This window comes from Varanus komodoensis, unplaced genomic scaffold (genome assembly GCF_004798865.1).
Source record: "Varanus komodoensis strain SLA01 unplaced genomic scaffold, ASM479886v1 scaffold82, whole genome shotgun sequence".
Lineage (NCBI taxonomy): Eukaryota > Metazoa > Chordata > Lepidosauria > Squamata > Varanidae > Varanus > Varanus komodoensis.
Genome location: NW_025336508.1, coordinates 1,932,373 through 1,949,977, shown reverse-complemented (window position 1 = coordinate 1,949,977; position 17,605 = coordinate 1,932,373). Strand labels below are relative to the sequence as shown.

The 17,605-nt window shown below is 51.5% G+C and overlaps 1 protein-coding gene across 1 annotated transcript in view; it reads right to left on the bottom strand.

Moving 5' to 3' along the window:
- Positions 1-17,605, bottom strand: part of LRCH3 (leucine rich repeats and calponin homology domain containing 3) — a gene marked incomplete at its 5' end in the record, with an annotated part of 99,313 nt that overhangs the window by 6,473 nt on the left and 75,235 nt on the right. Inside the window, 5 exons of the mRNA XM_044456215.1 lie at positions 7,600-7,677; positions 8,371-8,508; positions 9,473-9,591; positions 10,103-10,222; positions 10,935-10,983. Coding sequence (XP_044312150.1) covers positions 7,600-7,677; positions 8,371-8,508; positions 9,473-9,591; positions 10,103-10,222; positions 10,935-10,983 — 504 coding nt within the window. The remainder of the gene's footprint in view (positions 1-7,599; positions 7,678-8,370; positions 8,509-9,472; positions 9,592-10,102; positions 10,223-10,934; positions 10,984-17,605) is intronic.

Genomic DNA, 17,605 nt, shown 5'->3' with positions numbered 1-17,605 from the left:
CCAGACCAGCTTCCACTGAGGCGAAAGGGTCTGCAGGCGCATCCTGCTCCACACCCTCAGGTTCCAACTCACGCGTGGGCTCTCGGGCCTCCCAGGAGGGCCAGAAGCGGAGCCGAAAGGCAAGCTGCTGACCGCTGCTCAGAGACGGACACGTGTCCTCTGTCCTGCTGCAGACAGCACGCAGAGGTGAGGCAGAGGCGGCTGGCTCCTTTGGCAGCAGGCGGAAAGCGGACCTCGTGCCCTTCAGAGCTGCAGACCACACTCGGGGGGGGGGGGGAGCCACCTGATCTGGGCTGTTATAAAGCCTGAAGACCAAGCAACAGTATTCAGACCGGGCGAGAAGCAAGTCCTTTATTTCAATAGGGACCCAGAATGCTGCCCTGTGCAGAGCCAGACCCTCAGTCTGGCTCACCTGGTGGTGTCCACACTGGCCGGCAGCAGTGGCTCTCCAGGGGAGCGGCTGGGAGCTCTCCAGCCCTACCTGGAGAAGCCGGGGACTGAGTCTGAGGGCTTCTGTACGCCCCACAAATTCCCTCTCATGGTCTACAGTCATCCATCCCCCATCGCATGTCCCCTCCCCTCTCCGGAGGACCACTGATCGGCCGCCGACCTGTGGGGTAGGGCCAACGCTCAGCAGTGGCCTCAATCCCTGGTTTCCAGAGTGCAGCTCTGAAGGCCCTTCCAGCCCGGCCCAGCCCGGCCCAGCAAGCCAAGCCCAGCGGTCTCAGCAGAAGGCACCTTCCTAAGCACATGCAGGCTTGCCTGCCTCTCTGCCTCCAGAATTCAGAGTCCAAGCCAAGCGTGATAGGGTCAGCTGGAGCCAGGATCCCACCCTGCCCGGGACTGCTTTCAGGGGCAAATTCACCATGTGTTCACTAAAGCATACCAACAACCCACACTCTTCCTGGGGACTGGTCACCTGTGAGACCCTGAGCACTAACCGCTCACAACAAACTCCAACCAGGCTGGCTGGTTTACACGTAACTTTTCTAAACTGACGGTCATATTGTCCAATTCAGTTCTGAGTGCAGACGGGGCGAAGGGGTGTCCCGGGCTGCCCCTCAACCCCGTCACCTGCCGCTCAGCAGGCAAGAGCTGAAGGGAGTGACCGTTCCGTTCAGCCCACAGCTGAGTCCATCATGCAGAAGTGGCGATTCTTCCCTACACAAAGTGACACTGCCTTCTCGAGAGGAAAGCTGCAGCCTGAAGCTCTGGCAGCACATGCCCCCTTGCAGCGAGGCGGGTGCCAGCCGGTCCCCTGCAAGCAGCTGGAGCAACAGGAGAGAGTTCGCAGGGTCCCTGCGCACACCCTGTGGTAGCAACAGATGGCAGCTGACCCTGGACGCCACACGGCCCGACACACCCAGGATTTTCCAGGCTTCCTTAAAAGCAGGGCCACATAGGTGGCGAGTCGGCAAGAGCGCAGGAAAAGCGCAGAATGAAATACTGTGCGTAGTCCTTACAGCTGGGAAGGCATTTTGAAAGCCCCAAGGGCCTGAGGAAGCACCCCTGTGGGTTGGCACAATTCACTGCCCCTCCCCATGGCTGGCAGAAGCCAAATGAACTGGAGAACTGCCCAGTCCACGTCCCTCCAGCACAGGCTGACGCAGTCCGCCTCCCTGGGCACAGAATTCCAATACCGCTCTGCAGTATGTGGCTTGATCGGGGTCTCGGCACGCCTGGCCTGGCTATGATGGCACCTGACAAGCGCGCACGTGCATGCGTGCATGCACCACACACTCACAAGTGCAAAATGCTTGAGATTTCTGTCCTGCAGAGCAGACGCAGAAATGGGGGAAGGAAGTCAGTCACTCAGCCCAAGCCCAGCATGAGTCCAGCAAAGAACAACCATAAACATGGACTAGGAACTGGCAACACCATAAAAACCATGCGCCAGAAAGAGCATAAAAACAGCAGACCTAACCCAGCCTGGCATGAGGTAAGGCAAAAGCCGGCTGCTCCATCCCCTCTGCTTGCAAGGGGAGGCCTCGCATTTGGAGGGAAGAGGCCCAGCAGATGCACAGAAATCTGCCGGCAACACTGTGGCGCAGGCAACGTCCTGCACAAACCAGTTGCCTCTGGAAGCAAGAACGCGTGCGAGAAAGTCCATGTAAGTTACGCCTGCGTTTCCCACAAGCCTAAGCACATGCATCCCATGTGCACATCCGCACATCACACACAGGAGCACCACACCTGAGTGCCGCTCTGCCGTTCATCCCAGGTACAAGATTTGGCTCACAGAGTGCCTAAAATGGGCACCTTCTTAACAATGTACAAATACAGGCAACCTGTCGCTCCTGCTTTGTTGCGTTCTGGCTCCCTGCAAAGGAGGGCAGTAGCGCATGAAGGACACGCTGGAGACCACCTGCTCCAGGTGAAGACCACCAGGCTGAGGCGATGCTGCCCCCTTATCTGTCCTTCCCAAGGCAAAAGGGCAAGCACTTGTGTGCTGAGATTCGCTTCAAGAATCATGGTATCCCTGAGAAAGGCAAGAGGAGAGTGCATGGCTGGAGTTTCCACCTGAGCGATGCAAAATATGCAGTCAGGTATGCTATTCTACAAGGCTGGTGGTGAGGTGGACGGAGCCCTGGTGTTCCCCCCGAAGGACACTGCTGCTGAATGGCCGGCCGGCCGAAGCTGTGTGCACCTTAGCACAGCTGAAAGCACCTCGGATTCACTTAAGCAGGGCTGGCATCCTGCATAAGTGGTGGTGTGGAAACAGGGATTTTGGTATCAGAAGAAAGTAATACCCTGAGAAACTGCCTCCAATTTCAAGAAAAATCAACGTGTTTCTAGCCCTTAGGGCGGCAGGAAACAGCACAGAAACACACGGTACACTTTCCAGTGAACTCTCAGAAGCCAGAAAGAGAGGTAAGCCAGATTCCCGGTGCCCGGGGCTTCTGTGTGCTCACACTGCCCCCACCCCTGGTATTATTTTTACCTGCCCCTTCTCGGAGGGTGAATTCGGACTGCAGCGCCATCCTCATTCTCACCCAACAAAGCAAGGACATCGCACATCACCCATAATGGTAACTTGGAACACACGTTACATATTGTTTGAGTACTTTGCTAAATATAAAGTGACTACTATATAGGAAATATGAACAGTATTTTAGATAAGGCGCAGCTCCTTAGTGAGCACCGTGGCGATTTCCTGGGAAGCCCAGAGACTGAAGGACAAGCTGAGGGTTTTCGCAACAGTGCATGTGCAGTCCTGGTAAAGAAGCAAGAAAGCGCCCCCCGCCCCCCCGCCCCATTTTAAGACACACACGGAGTGCTTCAAAGCCTGTTCTAGACACTTTGCCTGAACTTCTTCGGGACTTGACGGATCTACTGAGAAACAACAAGACATCAACGCAGCATTGGCAAATCTGTGCAAAGATGGGTGGGAGCCCCGTGCAGGGGTGGGAACTGTGGGGGCAGGGGACTTGCTCGTGCTGTGCTGGTTCTTCAACCAGCGGCTGAAAGCCACACTATGAGCGGGTGGGAAAGCTAACCCTGTAGCCAACTTACTGGTGCGCTCACATGCTCACACCAGTCATGTGCGCAGAGCAATGACGAAAGCGGCCACTTCTGCGTGGCTAGAAAAATGTGGTGGTGCTGCTTACAGAAGAGACACCATACTCCGTAAGACCTCCCCCTCGTCTGTGTGGCCAGGGATTCGTGTGGGCAAGTCCATTCAAACCACCTTCGCACCGCAGTCTTCCGTTCTATTGCCCAAACGGACTGCCCTGCAAATTTTCTGGGGTCCCAGGGAAAAGGAGGACTCTGGTGCGTTAGATACAACAGTTTGCAACAGGCAAGACCCTGGTGTACATGATATATTGGTCTGAAGTGTCCGAAGAATTCTGAGCAATCTCCACAATTTGTTTGAAATAAGATGGCAATACCCCTAACCTTGGAGAGAAACTTGAAAAAGCGTTTGCTTGTTCAATCCTTAAGAAACCAAAGGAGGACCACATGGAAAACCTGAAAGCAAGGAAGACGAAGCCCCTTCCTCTGGCATAACTTCCCAGTTTCCCCCCATCTCATTTCCAATGCTCCGTCAATTCCAGTCACTACATGCACCCAGCCCAAGGACGTAGAGAGAATAAATTTCATGTTCTATAAAAATATCCAGAGTTGTCAATTAAAATAGATGTGTACAGATTCATTTTTTTCCTACACGAATTATTCAAATCACATAATATATGGGAAAGTGTTTAACCATACAGCATTCTAGACTCTTGGATTCCTTAGCTAACAGCACACTCTGACTAGCTCACAGAGTCTTTTCCACGTTACATGGAGGAAATGGCTGGTGGATCAGAGGGCACATGCACACACACAGTTCACAGACTGTTTACCAACTGCTTGGAAGGGCTGGAGCAAGTCCATGGCGCCCTGGAGCTCTAGTTAGAGGAAAAAGACCCAGCGATAGAACATACAGAGCATGAGCATCAGCGCACAGTAAAATGCTGCAAAGCCACAAAGTTGGGTGGAAAGAGAGACAAGACTGGGTTCTTCCGAATCTGTCCCCAGAGAAAGAAGAGACTCTACTGTCCTTTTAATGCTGAGGTTTAGCTGGAGAATGTCAGAAGGGGAACAGAGATTGTCCTGTCCAAAGTGTGAGCAGGAAGGGAAAACAGACAGAAAAAAAAATTAGCACCAGTCTTATCAGCCATGCAAGTACCCGTGAAGTAGTCAACACAACCCAACACCATCCGTTTTCCACCCATGAGTGTGATGTGCAGAGACCACAAAGAAGAACTTTAAACTTCCTTACATACATATGCGCAAATATATAAAAGTCCTAAAAACAAACGGCCACTAGTAGGCCCTTATTTTTCGGAAAGTGATTGTTAATCGAAGAGGAAACCTCCACTGCAGAGCCTCCTCTAGAATGAGCGGACCTGAGAATTAACCCGCTTTTTGATCAGAAAGACGAAGGCGGCCTCTGAGGGTAGTATCCTGCACGGGCACCCAGTGTGCCATCACTCTTTTGCAAGCACTTTTTCGTTTTAAGATTTAACGTTTTTGGACTTTTCACTTTTCGCCAGCAGAGGTGGGCGTGAAGCTGCAAAGCATGCCAACACTCAGAGACTCTTCCGTCAGCTATGGCGCCTGCCACATCACTTCCCCAAATGTTGCTGCAACTGGAGGGACCTGTGGCCGTGAGGCAAGGTATGCTTCCGAGAAGAACGGGTTTCTAAAAGATGCTTCGCCTGCCTTCTCAGAAGCGCCCATATTTCTACACGGGCCCATGCTTAGATGCTTCCCTGCATTGCTAACAAACTTAAATTCAACAGAAGAGGGCCCATGACTGCCTTTGGGAGACAGCACATGTGTGTGTTTGTGGTGGGGGGGGGTTGTGGTGGGGGGGCTCAGGGCAGGCTCTCTCATTTCCTTAAATAAGAAGCAATTAAGAGAAAGGGGAGCTCTCGACTGCACCAGCTCTGCACACTTTTCTGAGTCTCCACGAGCCCTGGTTTACTTCACTTAATTCTAACATTGATTCAATCAAAGTTCTGCCCGCTCCATGACAGAGGTGGGCAACATGTGCCCAGAACACCTTCCTTGGTGCCCACCAAGACAACCCACTCCTCACAATTTTTTGTCCAAAAAAAAAAAAGAAAAAAGGTGGTGCCCAGGCATGTTCTCAGATGCCCCAGTGTGTGCAGAACCGGCACATCCCGTGTCTGCCCCCTCGCCAGTGCCCAGTGGCCCAGAGCACAAGGAAAACTGTAGGCAGAGCAGGAGGAGGAGGACCCGGGACAAGATGGATCGATTCCATCAAGGAAGGCGGAGCGCTGAGCTTGTGCGGGCTGAGCAGGGCTGCTGAGCACGGGCCGTTTCGGAGGGCGCCGGCACAGAACGATGTGGCGTGCGTTTCCTCTGCTCTCCTGTGGCAGCCACACCCAGGACCAACCATGAGCCTAACGACAGGCCTGCCTCGAACCTATCTGGGACGTGTCAGCCTGTGCGGATCGCTAACCCTGCCCTGTCTGTACCAGAACTGAAGAGCAGCATGCTTGGAGACAAAACACCAAGCGAAGACAACTGAACGGGGAACCGTGCTTGCACCTGGCGACTGTCTCTCCCCGCCCCCACCACTCTTTTTATGTTCTGGGACTGCAGAGGGTCTGCTGCCTGTCAGAGCACGGAGGAGAGCGAGCTCTGTCGCTGGGTCTCCAAGGGACGGGACAGTCACTGCGAAAATGAGAATGCAGGAGAGCGAGAGCACAGGAATCTGAAGCACAATGAGCCTGGAACATGGCAGCTGGTGAGTCACCGACTCCACGCTCCGATGTGACACAGCCAGGACTGACAAAGTACAACATGAGCGTTGCCTTCAAGCCGGCTCTTCGTCTGCAGGAGCACTCGGGAGCCTGGCACTCTTCACAAGGAAGAGGAGGAGAATGCAGGAGGGAAGGGCCTACAGAGGAGGAAGACAGCACTGGCAGGTGCTGCTGGGGATCAGTGGGGCTGAGGCTCACTGCCTCCATGGGGCTTCCCCGATCCTGGGCAGGCTGGCGTTGGGGGAACATCACTGCAACACACGTGGGAGAATTTTGTGGGAAGACTGACCACGGGTTTGTGCAGCAAGTTTGAAGTCTTGTGGCCCATGGCAGATCCGAGGTTTTTTTATACACTGCTTAGAGAGTGCAGAATTGTGGCATCTCGTACACCAGCAATGTGATGCAAAGCACAGACAATAGTGTGCTCCTTATGTCCAGTGCGGTTAAATACCATTCTTCATGGTAATGATTCAGAACTTTCTGGCCAAAGCAGATATATTTATAGTAGCAGTTACGACTTAGCTAATGATTTGGGATGCAAAGATTAACACGTTTAAGGAAAGGCAAACACTTCCAGTGTGAAAGACTAAAACCAGGCCACCGAGAAATACCCAGCTAAAACTGCAGTATATGCAGATTCGGTTTGGCAACAACTGAGCTGCTCTGGAGGATGGTGAGTGGGATTCAGGAGCAAAAGGAGCCGAGAGCAGGGCGAGGATGTACAGAAATGCCTCAGGGCTGCCTTGAAAAAGCGCTTGCCTAAAGTCAGTTTGCGCATCAGAAATTTGGGAAATGAAGTGTCAAGTCCAGAAATTCTTAGAACAGCATCCAAACTAGGATGCCAGCTGCCAAGTGCAAATTTATGCCTGGATTCCTACCATCAGAGACCAGGTCAAATGTCGTAGTGTTTTGATGAGAACTAATCTCTCTGAAATCATGAAATTTCTCAGCAACAGGAGGTCAGTGACAAGATCTTCAGAACTGGAGGAAGACACATCAGAAATATAACTAGATAACTGCCTTCAATTTCCTCTCAGATTGCCCAAGATAACATTCTAGAACAATCCTGGGCCTTTGTTAAAGTTGTTATTATTGAGCATAGCCCCTAAAGTGTATCTCCAAACAAAAGCAGACAGTGCAGGTAAATTCTACCCGTGCGACATTGGGCAAGGTATTTGAACCACTCCCAGGGTCACTGGCATACCTGTACACAGCTACCCCCTCTGCTCTGGTGCCACGAAGAGCTGGACTCTTAGGGGATGGCACACCTTTTGGTCCTGCACTCAGTTCAGAACAAAGACAGACCATTTCCTCCTCTTACCTGAGGTACACCAATCTTCCGACAAGCTTCCAGGAAATTTTCCACGTTCCGTCTGCACTTGGCCATCGTTAATTTGGGCTGCAGGAAGTAAGGAAGAACATGGCATTCTTTATTAGCAGGGATTTATTCAGAATACTCAAAGATATTTAACTGTTAGGAGTCAAGGGTGGTGGGCCGGGAGATTTCTTAGAGGAGGAAAAATAGACTGATGAATGATGGGCGCTTTCTTTTCCAGGGCAACCTGAGGCCTCTTGTGAGTTGTCCCTTCGCCCTTTCCCAACGCTGTCCAAATCCCTTTCTCATTCCCCCTGGTAGTTACTACTTCCAAGACAAGGTAATGTGACCAGGCAGCTTGGTATCAATTCTGAATTTACAGGTAATATTTGCCTCACAAAAGAAGCTTCGACAAGCTTTAGGATTCTGGGAGATGGGGCTTCTCTGCAGTGGCCTGTTCTTTCTAGAATACACCCCCTGGGAAGTCCACAGGGCAAACTCCCTCCTGGTTCTTCTCGTCTAATCAGCATTTGAAAGGTACTGCACTATTGGATTTTTCCTCTGCTTTCATCTATTTATACTCTTCCTTGTTTTTAAAAATATTTCAGCTGTTCTTATTATATTTTTAGCATTACTTTACTGCTTTATGAACCCCTCTGGGATGTTTTCAGGAGGAGAGGGGATAGAGGAACATTTGACACCCCCCCTCCCAAGAAAGGTACAAGAAATAAGCACAGATTTTATCAAGCAGCGCAACCCTGCGTGCTGGGTACTCACAACAGCTGGTGAGGGGACATGAATACTAGGAACAGAACGGGGCCGCACATAGTTTGCGAGATGACAGAGCACCACACCGTCTGTTAGCGCTGCTCCGAGGTCACTGGGCAGAGACACCTTCAGTCGCGATTCAATGTTCTGGAAGGGGGCAAAGGAGAGACACGGAGCTGCAGGTAAGCACTGCCAAGAGGTAAACTGGAAATAGCAGCAAAGGCTGCAAGTCAGAGGCTGCAAGAGGAAGCCCAGCAAGTGCGTCCTGCAGCGATTGTTAGCCTACGGTTGCGTTACGGCGACATCCTGTGTTATTGGTTGTGTTTGTGAGCATGCTCCAGGACAGTTTCCTCATGCTTCAAACAGTTACTGCAGAAAGGATCCATGCAAGTGTGATGTGCCATGAATCGCATATAGGTGTACGCAGCAACCACAAGGGTAAACACGGCGATGCATCCTTCCCACATGACCTTTTTTCAGGAGACCAACCTGCAAGAAAATGTTCGTGCACAAAACCCTAACACAGGAGGCAACCCCCAGAGCAGCGATGTGATGCCGAACCTCAGCCAAATAAATACTGAAAAAGTGACATGGAAAACATTTTGATCCACAATTCAACCACATTTGAAGCCTGATCCGGAAGAGTGCGATCTGAAGGCTCAGCGCTTAGAGTCCCCAGACACAGTTCCACCATTCCTGCACCAGGGCCATCCACAGTTTTTCTCAAGCACGTTCTTCTATTCTTTCTATTTTTCAAGTACTTTCTTCTTCTATTTAAACAAAGAGGATTGTCAATCAACCAGAATGCAAGCCAAGCTTGCCATCCAGCTGCACCTTCTTTGTGGCACAGAGGGTTGCCAAGTTCTGGCTGCTCTTTTACGCTGCACACGGGACACACAAACACGCACACACCATCCAGTGCGTAGCCAGCCCTTGTGCTTACAAGGAATGCACGGGGCCTTCGTGCATTGTTTGTAAGCCTCCCACAGGTGCCTGGCTGGTCACAACTGGGAAGACACCACCGAAAGAGAGACGAGCAACATTCAGCCTTATCCAGCAAAGAAGCAGGAATCGTATTCTTCAACACTCTTGAGAAACTTCTGCTACGTACTTTCCTCAGTTGCTCTATCAGCTCAGTTTCTTCATCCTGCAGCTTGGAACTATGGTTTTCACTATGGTCTTCAGTGCTATTAGCAGAAGTTGAGGCAGAAACAGGCAGTGATGGAATGGCTAGAAAAGGGAAGAAGACAATGAAGGGCACGAAGGGGTGTGATGACCTCTTTAATAATGGGGTTCAAACCCCATTTCAAACGAACACGAATAAGTTGGGCTGCAGGAATTTCAAGCTGAGCGGTGCGATGGACATCCCCTAAATAAGTAAACAAACATGGTGCATCTTCAGCTATTCTCCACAGGGGCAGAACACCTGAGCAGCTATGCCACCGCCTCCTGGAGTGGTACCCTCATGGCAGTTAGGTATGGGGGCTAAGATAAGGTTGTAAACCCGAGTGCTACCATTTCAGAAAAACGGTTCTCGCAGAGCTCTTCCCTGGAGGCGTGAGGTTTCTTTACAGACTATCCCACTGGGCAAGCGCTGCCTGCCACCCACAGCAGCACAGCCCAGGCCCGGGGCAACCCCTTTGTCTGCCGATTATGTGAACCAGGCCAAACGGCACGCCAACACGACAGCGGTCCAAGCCAACACCGGCCAGCTGCTGGGTGCGTGTCTGCGCAAGCCTACCTTTGCTTATCTCATCCCTTGAAGCGTTTCGGAAAAGGAAACTGTCAGGACGCTGGGGAGGATTTCTGTAGGAAGGCACAGTGGTGGCGCCAGGTCCGGGGTAAGGAGCAGAAAGGTGAACTGAATGGAGATGGGCAAGATGTGGGGCGGGGGGGGGGGGGCGGAAGAGGAAAGGCATTATTTAAAATACAGTGTCATCTCAGAACAACAATCCCAAGAACAACGGATGTGAGTGGGACGTGGCAGCTCGTAGCTGAGCATTGGAAAAGTGTGAGGCCCAAGGCCAGCTTGCTCTGGAAGGTTTTGGGCTGCCCCTGCTTTCCTTTCCTTGCTATGTTCAAGGGAGCCTCAGCCCAGAAAACCACCATCACGTCGATGAGCTCTCAGCCCGAGCGACGAGGCTGCGGAGGGAGCTGGTGCAGCATGGGGGCTTCTGGATGGAGCAAGCAACCTGGAAGTCCCAGGTCAGCTGTTAGGTCTGCAACTGATTTAACAAGGCGCTTCAGGCAAGATGCTATTTTCTCTGCCCCTAGTTACTATGGGAGGTAGGAGTGCTGACCGACCTTATGAGACGGGCCTATGCAGAGCCCTCAGAAGTGCCGTGGAAATGCTTGGGCAGCAATATGGTGGCACCTGTACCGAGCTGCAGACTCAGTTGTGCTGGCCCGCCTCAGTGTACAAGCGCAGTGTCCTGGGTGAATGTGCACTGCCAGGACAACTCTTGGCAATGATGTTACACTGGCCCCCAGGATCCGGCCAGGCCCAACAGCAATCTGCTCGGTACCCTGAAAGCCTTCTCAAAGATTCAGTTTTTTACCCCTTTCCAATTTACCTGTTTGAGAAGCAGGTGCGTTTGGTGAGATGGTGGCCCTTTCGTCGCTCTGTGGAGAAAGGGAACAGATGAAGCTCAAGCAAGTTTCATTCCAGTGCAACACACAAGGTACTTCTGACACCATTTTGGGACAAGAAAAGTAAGGTGTGCGGGATGGACCGGTGATTCTCTAAGAGATAAAGGGGTCCTTTAGAAGATTGGGTGTAACGATTCTGGGCATGCAACAACGGAGAACAGCATTTGCTCTCTGTGAAGGTTGAACCCACTTGGGCTGAGACCCACAGAGTAAAAGCATTTCCAAAATACCAGCCACTGTGAAGCGGGAAGACAAACATTGCTGAGAGACAGCTGCACCCTTGATTACATACAAGACCCTCCACCAAAGCCAAACGAGTAGAAGGCACAACACTTGACTGCAGGGATCACTCTGGTTCAAAGGCAGTTCCTACACTTTCTGATCAGAGATTACCATTTCCATCAGGGACACACAAAAGAATCACATTCAGCAAGGGGGACAGGACTTGGCAGGGAGTGTGCCGTTTCTGGACAAGCCACAAAGGTAGCTGAAATCTGCCCAACAAGTAAGGCGCGAACAGCTAACACAGATAAAGATCCCTCTGGTTCCTAGGCTGTGTTTATCTCAGGAGGTGGGACCATCTAGCTCCAAGCTTCGGCCAAGTTTTAGAAGTGAGCCACAGGGGCTTTCCGACAAGAAATATGAAGTCACAAAAGAGGAACTGGTTGTAAAGTGTTGCTCAGAAACCAGCTGGGGAGGCCCCCACTGGGGAGCTCTCAGCCACGGATTCTGCCTCTGCTCCGCCACCCAAACTCTCGCCATGAAAGGACATGCAGCAAGCAGAGTCAGCGGGAGGCCTGTACGGGTATGGGGCGCTCTGCCCAATGAAGCCCCCTTGCACCAGCCTTTCTCTGGTTTCAGCACCAGGCTAAGGGCTTCCTTTTGTCTGGGCACCGGGCAGTATTTGGTGAGCTTTCAAACCCTTAGACATTTCTTACTATTGCTTAAAACAGATCTGGAGATCTGTGAGCACTGTCTGATTACACTTTTCTATGTAAGTGATCTTTGTAATGTATTTTTAGACTTTTGTAAACCAGCCAGAGAAAGGCAGAGAAATGTAATGAATGAAATGAACCAGAGCAGGTGATCCAGGTGATGCGCCTTAGCCTCTCCAACACCTTCCAGGTCAGACCTGAGGAAGAAGCAGAGGAGTGACCCCCTTCACCTGCGTCTCTGCCCTGTTCTCAGAAGGACAGGTCCTACAGCAGTTCTGCGGCACGTTCTTCATATATATTGGTCTGAAATGATTCCAGTGAATCACTGAATATTAAATAACCACAGAAAGGCATGTAAATGCCTGACCTTTCACAATTAAAATTTAGAAAGCTTCTCTTTGCAAAGGCCTGTAACACACAAACAAGACCAGGTGCAAAGGTAACATGAGGTGAGGGATGGATGTGGCATGCAGCTATTTTAGTGGTCAGAAAAGTTTGGCTTATTTGTTTTCCAAGAGGCAAAAGAGGAATCCTAAGCAATACAGGCAAGTTCTTGACTATTACCATCTAAAAATGGGTCAGTCTGAAACTGTTTCTCTGAAAACGTACTCCTTGGCAATCCTGTTCTCACTAACTCAAAGGGCCAACCAGAAAACTGCACTGCTGGTAGTTCCAGGTGGAAAAGATGAGACTCGGTCGCAGAAACTAACATCTTGAGGTCTTCTCAACTACTTTGTGCAACCAAAATAATACAGCACCTAGAGCATGTTCCTTACGAAAGATAAGCATTTGTGGTGTTTTGGAGAAGAGGAAAAAAGCAAATAAAGGAGAAATGGAAATATATAGGTATGCACGACATGAGCAGGGTGAAAAGAGACAATTTTATTCCCTCTGTTAGAACTCAAGAAGTTAATTTTGCCCAGCAAGAGATCTAGTCTAGCCTGAACAAAGCACTTTGGACAAGGCAGAAAGGCAGCTCTGAGCTCACTGCTATCAGATGTGAGAGCGTCTCAGAGGCATTAACAGGGGCCAATTCATAAGACAAGTGGCCTAAACACAGCCATTAGCACGGTGCCTCAATGGCCTTCACATTCATGGGTTTTCACAACCCTACAGGGACTGGCTGGTGGTTTACAAGGGGAAGTGTAAGCTGCCCCTTTTGCACTGCTCTGGGCTTCCCCGAGGCACCGGGTGGCTCCAGTGGGAAACAAGATGCTGGCCCAGACGGACTCCTGGCCTGGGCCTAGAGCCACTTCCCTGTGTTTTGTTCAGCCTCCCCCGATTTCGTTCCCTCCCCCAGATACAGTAGGCAGACCTGCTCGGCAACCAACTCTTGCCAGGAGCGTCCACCAAATAAGAGCTCCCGGTTGCCCCCACACACAGGGGCCAGCAACTCTGACCGGCACTCGCCACGGGCGCTGCTGGCAAAGGCTGACAGGGAGCTGCCGGTCGAAATATGCAAGGGGCCACGGGCTGCTGGTCCCTGCCGAGGGACGTAGCAGGTCTCCGGGGGCCTTCATTTTAAAGCAGCCCACTCCGGGACAAGGGCCAAGGCTCCCTCGGGCAGGAGGCAGGCAGGAAACACAAAAGGAAATCCAACCAAGACAGTGACAGGCACATGGCATGCTCTTCACCTGGTCAAGTGTCCCCGGCCTCCTCTTAATGGTGTTGGTGTTACTGTCACTCTGAAACACTAAAAGAGGCTCAAAGCCATTCTGTCGGGGGTGGCAGAGAGAGAGAAGGGGGAGAAGAGAGCGGTGAGGCACAGAAGCACCCGCAGCGGACGGAAGGTACAAAGCAGGACAGGCAACAGACCACTCTTGGCTACAGGCTCAGCACTGCACCCACCCAGATGATGTGGCCTCACACCAAGCCGAGCCCCGATCCATCTCAGCCAGAGGCGGGCAGCAAGCGGACCCATGTCAAAGGAGAGCTTTCCAGATGATTTGCAGTACATTGGGCCCAAGATTCACGACTCCCAATTGTTCAACAATTACTTCAATACAATAATTTCCCCTGCCCAGCTTGCAATTATTCTGCCGAACCAAGAACCACAGAGGTCCCTGTGAGCTCTGCTCTGTTGTGAGATGCAAAACAGATTTCTAGCCTCGGAGTTCTTAAATTCCATGTCTTCTGCTCCTCTTGGTGGATCTCGGGGTCCGAGTAAAGCAGAAAGGAGATCCACCAAGCCTCAAGCTGGTCCATCCCAAAATGGATACTTGGGATAGACAATGACAACATCTCGCTAAGGGCTTGCACTGGTTTTCTGGGCCTACAAATGGCAGGTTTCACTGGAAATACCAAGAACTGAACGTGGACTCTGGACTTGCAGAGCAAGCACTCTGAGAGTCGTGCTCCTTGTCACAAGGTGCTGCTTACGTGCTGTCCTTCTTGAAGCAACACTTGACAACTTTCATGTAAGTTGGGGTGCACCACCTCTGCGGTCCTGGGCACAGCATCTGCTGCTGGCTCAGGGGACTGGGGCCATGCACACACACACACTCTGAGGTCATGCAGCACTGGAATGACGCACAGCGGGACTCCATTCAACTATCTACACTGTGACATGACCGGGGGCACTGGGCTGCACCAGAGCTCAGGGCTCTGCGACCGGCCAGGGTTGCTTTGCTTTTGTTGGCCTGATTTCTGTGCAACAATGAAATACGTTGCCCCTTCCCAGCGCTGAATGTGTTGTGCACATTACGCAGGAGCGACGTGAACTCAATCCACTGGAACTCCAGGTTGCAACGACACCAAACATGGCGGATTCACGGGGGGAGGGGTCGGTACTGTATTGCTGCACACGAGGCATCCCGACAGAGGGTCCCTCCCCAACATGCATCACCAGTGGGAGGGAATGAGCTCAGCGGGGCCGAGTGAAGACTGCTGGCCCTGGCGGCACTGAGTGGCGGGGGGTCTAGATGCTTGCGGGAGCTTGGGGCCACGGTGCACGGCTGCCCCAGGGACTCTCTCGGCCAGTGTGGTGCAGCTGCTGGGAGGAGGGGCAGGGCTGAGGAGGCCCAGGCCCACCTCACTCCGCCTCCGTCCAGCCCTCTGGGTGAATCTGCCCCAGACAACTGGTAGCCTGGCCGACCTCACAGGACCGTCACAAGGACAGCCAGGGGTGGAGTGAAGAGCCGTGCGCACTGCTGTGAATCCCTGGCTTGCAGGAAAGGCAGGGCACACATCGAAACAAGCCCTGGGCGAACCACAAACCATCTCAGTATCCCATGTCAGGATGCTTTTCTTTTATAACTTCTTTTATATCTTTTATATTTTTTATTTATTTTATATTGTTAATTTTAATTTTATATTGTTATTTTTGTATTTTATTGTATTTTACTGTGTTGTAAGCCGCCCCGAGGCTTCGGCAAGGGGCGGCATAGAAATGTTCTAATAAATAAATAATAAATAAATGCTTCCCACTGTACCGTTTGGGCTGCAGCCCTTCTGTGGCCAGAGTTGGGCTGTCACTGTACTGGCCTCTTTTGGTGAGATCGAGACCCACCCCTCGTGCCGGGTTGGGATTCCCTTTAGGGGGTGCAGGAGAATCAGCTCCCATACAGAGACGCCCCCTGCAGCCTCCCCCACACCAAATACTGCAGCAAGAATCTTTTCTGAGGACTGCTTGACGATGCTCAGTGATTAAACATACAGTAACTGCAGCAGGCCAAGTGCCCAGCAAGGAACCTCATCACAGAGTGTCGCCTTGGTTTGGGCAGCAAGCCCTGCCCAGGAAGGTTAATGGGACAAAAGCTGCTACACAGCCAAAAGCATTCTGACTGGCATGCAGAACTGCCAGGGCTGCAATGGGATCTTGTCCTATTAAGACACCTGCCTGCAAAATTAGGACGCCAATGAGTTTATATTAACATGCACGATGAATTCACCCACTAGGGGCAGGGCCTCCTTGGTGATGGCTCTCCCAATTATGAACGGCCTCAATAAGACCTGCCTGGAACCAAGTTTGCTATCTTTCTGCCAGCAGGTAAAGACCTTCCTCTTCCTCTGGGCATCTGGCAGCATCTGGTGAGGTTTCACTCAGGTCCTAGATTTTTCTTATCGTTTAAAAATTATTAAGATACATGCTTGCTGGTTGTTAACGTGTTTGCATATACATGGGACATTATACTATGTATAATGTGTTTTTAGTGGTATTTAAGTGTCGTAAACTGTGCAGAGCGCTTTGGCCAGTGGGTGGAGTGGAGCGTGTTTTAAAGACAGCTGGCGCAGTGCTAATCCCAGAAGCTGGTCTAGTAAAACATGTCACTGAATAGGTTTCATATCTCTAATGAATTTTTGAAACCCCGTGACTGTATGTTATTTAGGAAAGGCAGCCTAAATCCCTTCACAAGGCCCATCTTTTCAGCAAAGGCTCTGGTTTGACCTGCTTCATTGCTCCTTAGCTGAAGTAGAGTCTCATCACGTGCAACTAATTTTCCTCATACTTCCCTTCTGGGATGATCCACCCTCCCCTTTCTGCCCTTTCCATGGTGCCTCTCCTCCTCACTGGGAATGCCAGATCCTTGAGCCCGTCGTACATGCTTGTGTGAATTTACACGCATGAACACTCAGCCAATCCCAGCCCTCACAGGTGAAGTAACACACGCAGATAATGTGCATGCTGAATCTACTCCATGTTTACATATCGCAAAGCTTGTTCCCAACCCCCTCTGGTAATTCGGAGGTGGTGGGGCGGAAGAAAAGCAAGGGCCCTTCCCTGCCCTGCCCGATCCCCACCACTGCCTGCCCCGGACCTTGTGTGGGGAGGGTCTTAGAGCCCGCGAGCTGGTGCCAGGATGGACGTGCCCCGGCAAGGCTGCGTCTCCGGTTACGCTGTAGAGCTGCTGCTGAGCCCAGCGCAGCGCCTCTCTCCAATCCACCTCCAACACTCCCTCCTCCACCCGACCCACTGACCGGGGGGAGGGGGGTGCACGCAAACTGTTAGTGCCGAGCAGACTCCAATGGCAGGAATGCTTTGCTTCCCAGAATCTGGCAATGGCTCATGTTCAGCTGCAGCCGAGTGCACACAATGCTCAGAAACACATGCTCAGACACAACAGCAACCAGCTGGCAACAGGAGAGCTTGCTAAAAAACCTCAGGTGCAAGACGGGGACAAAGGCTTTAACTCCACTCCTGTGCGGGACACAAAGATACTGAAGGGACGGCAAGTCCTGCTGACTACGAGGGGTGAAGGTCATGGTATCCTGTCTGTTGGATCTACTTCCATGCAGCTTCCTTATACAGGAGCGAAGGTCATTGTTCAGAGAAGAAAAGCCGTCTCAGCTGACTAGGCTTGGTGATGTAATAAGGGAAGTGCCAAACAAAAGGTCTTCATTAAGAGCTCTACACAATATACTATTATGTTGTGAGAGCGATATCCCCACATAAAGCAAGAACAACACTGGGTTCTAAAACAGGTGTGTCATCCACATTGCTCGGGACCCGTCCATCTCAATGATGCTGCTCAAGGAGAAGTGGATGATGGATTGCTCCCTAACCAGACGCTGCATTACAGCCAGACCTGAGCCTTGGATTAGGAAAAGAGGGAAATGTCAAACATGCAAGCGGGACATGGGAGCATCTCTCTCACACGAGTCCTCATTTTACAATGCTTATGAAGATCAGTGGAGCAGGGAGGGGGAAAGAAGTCATTATA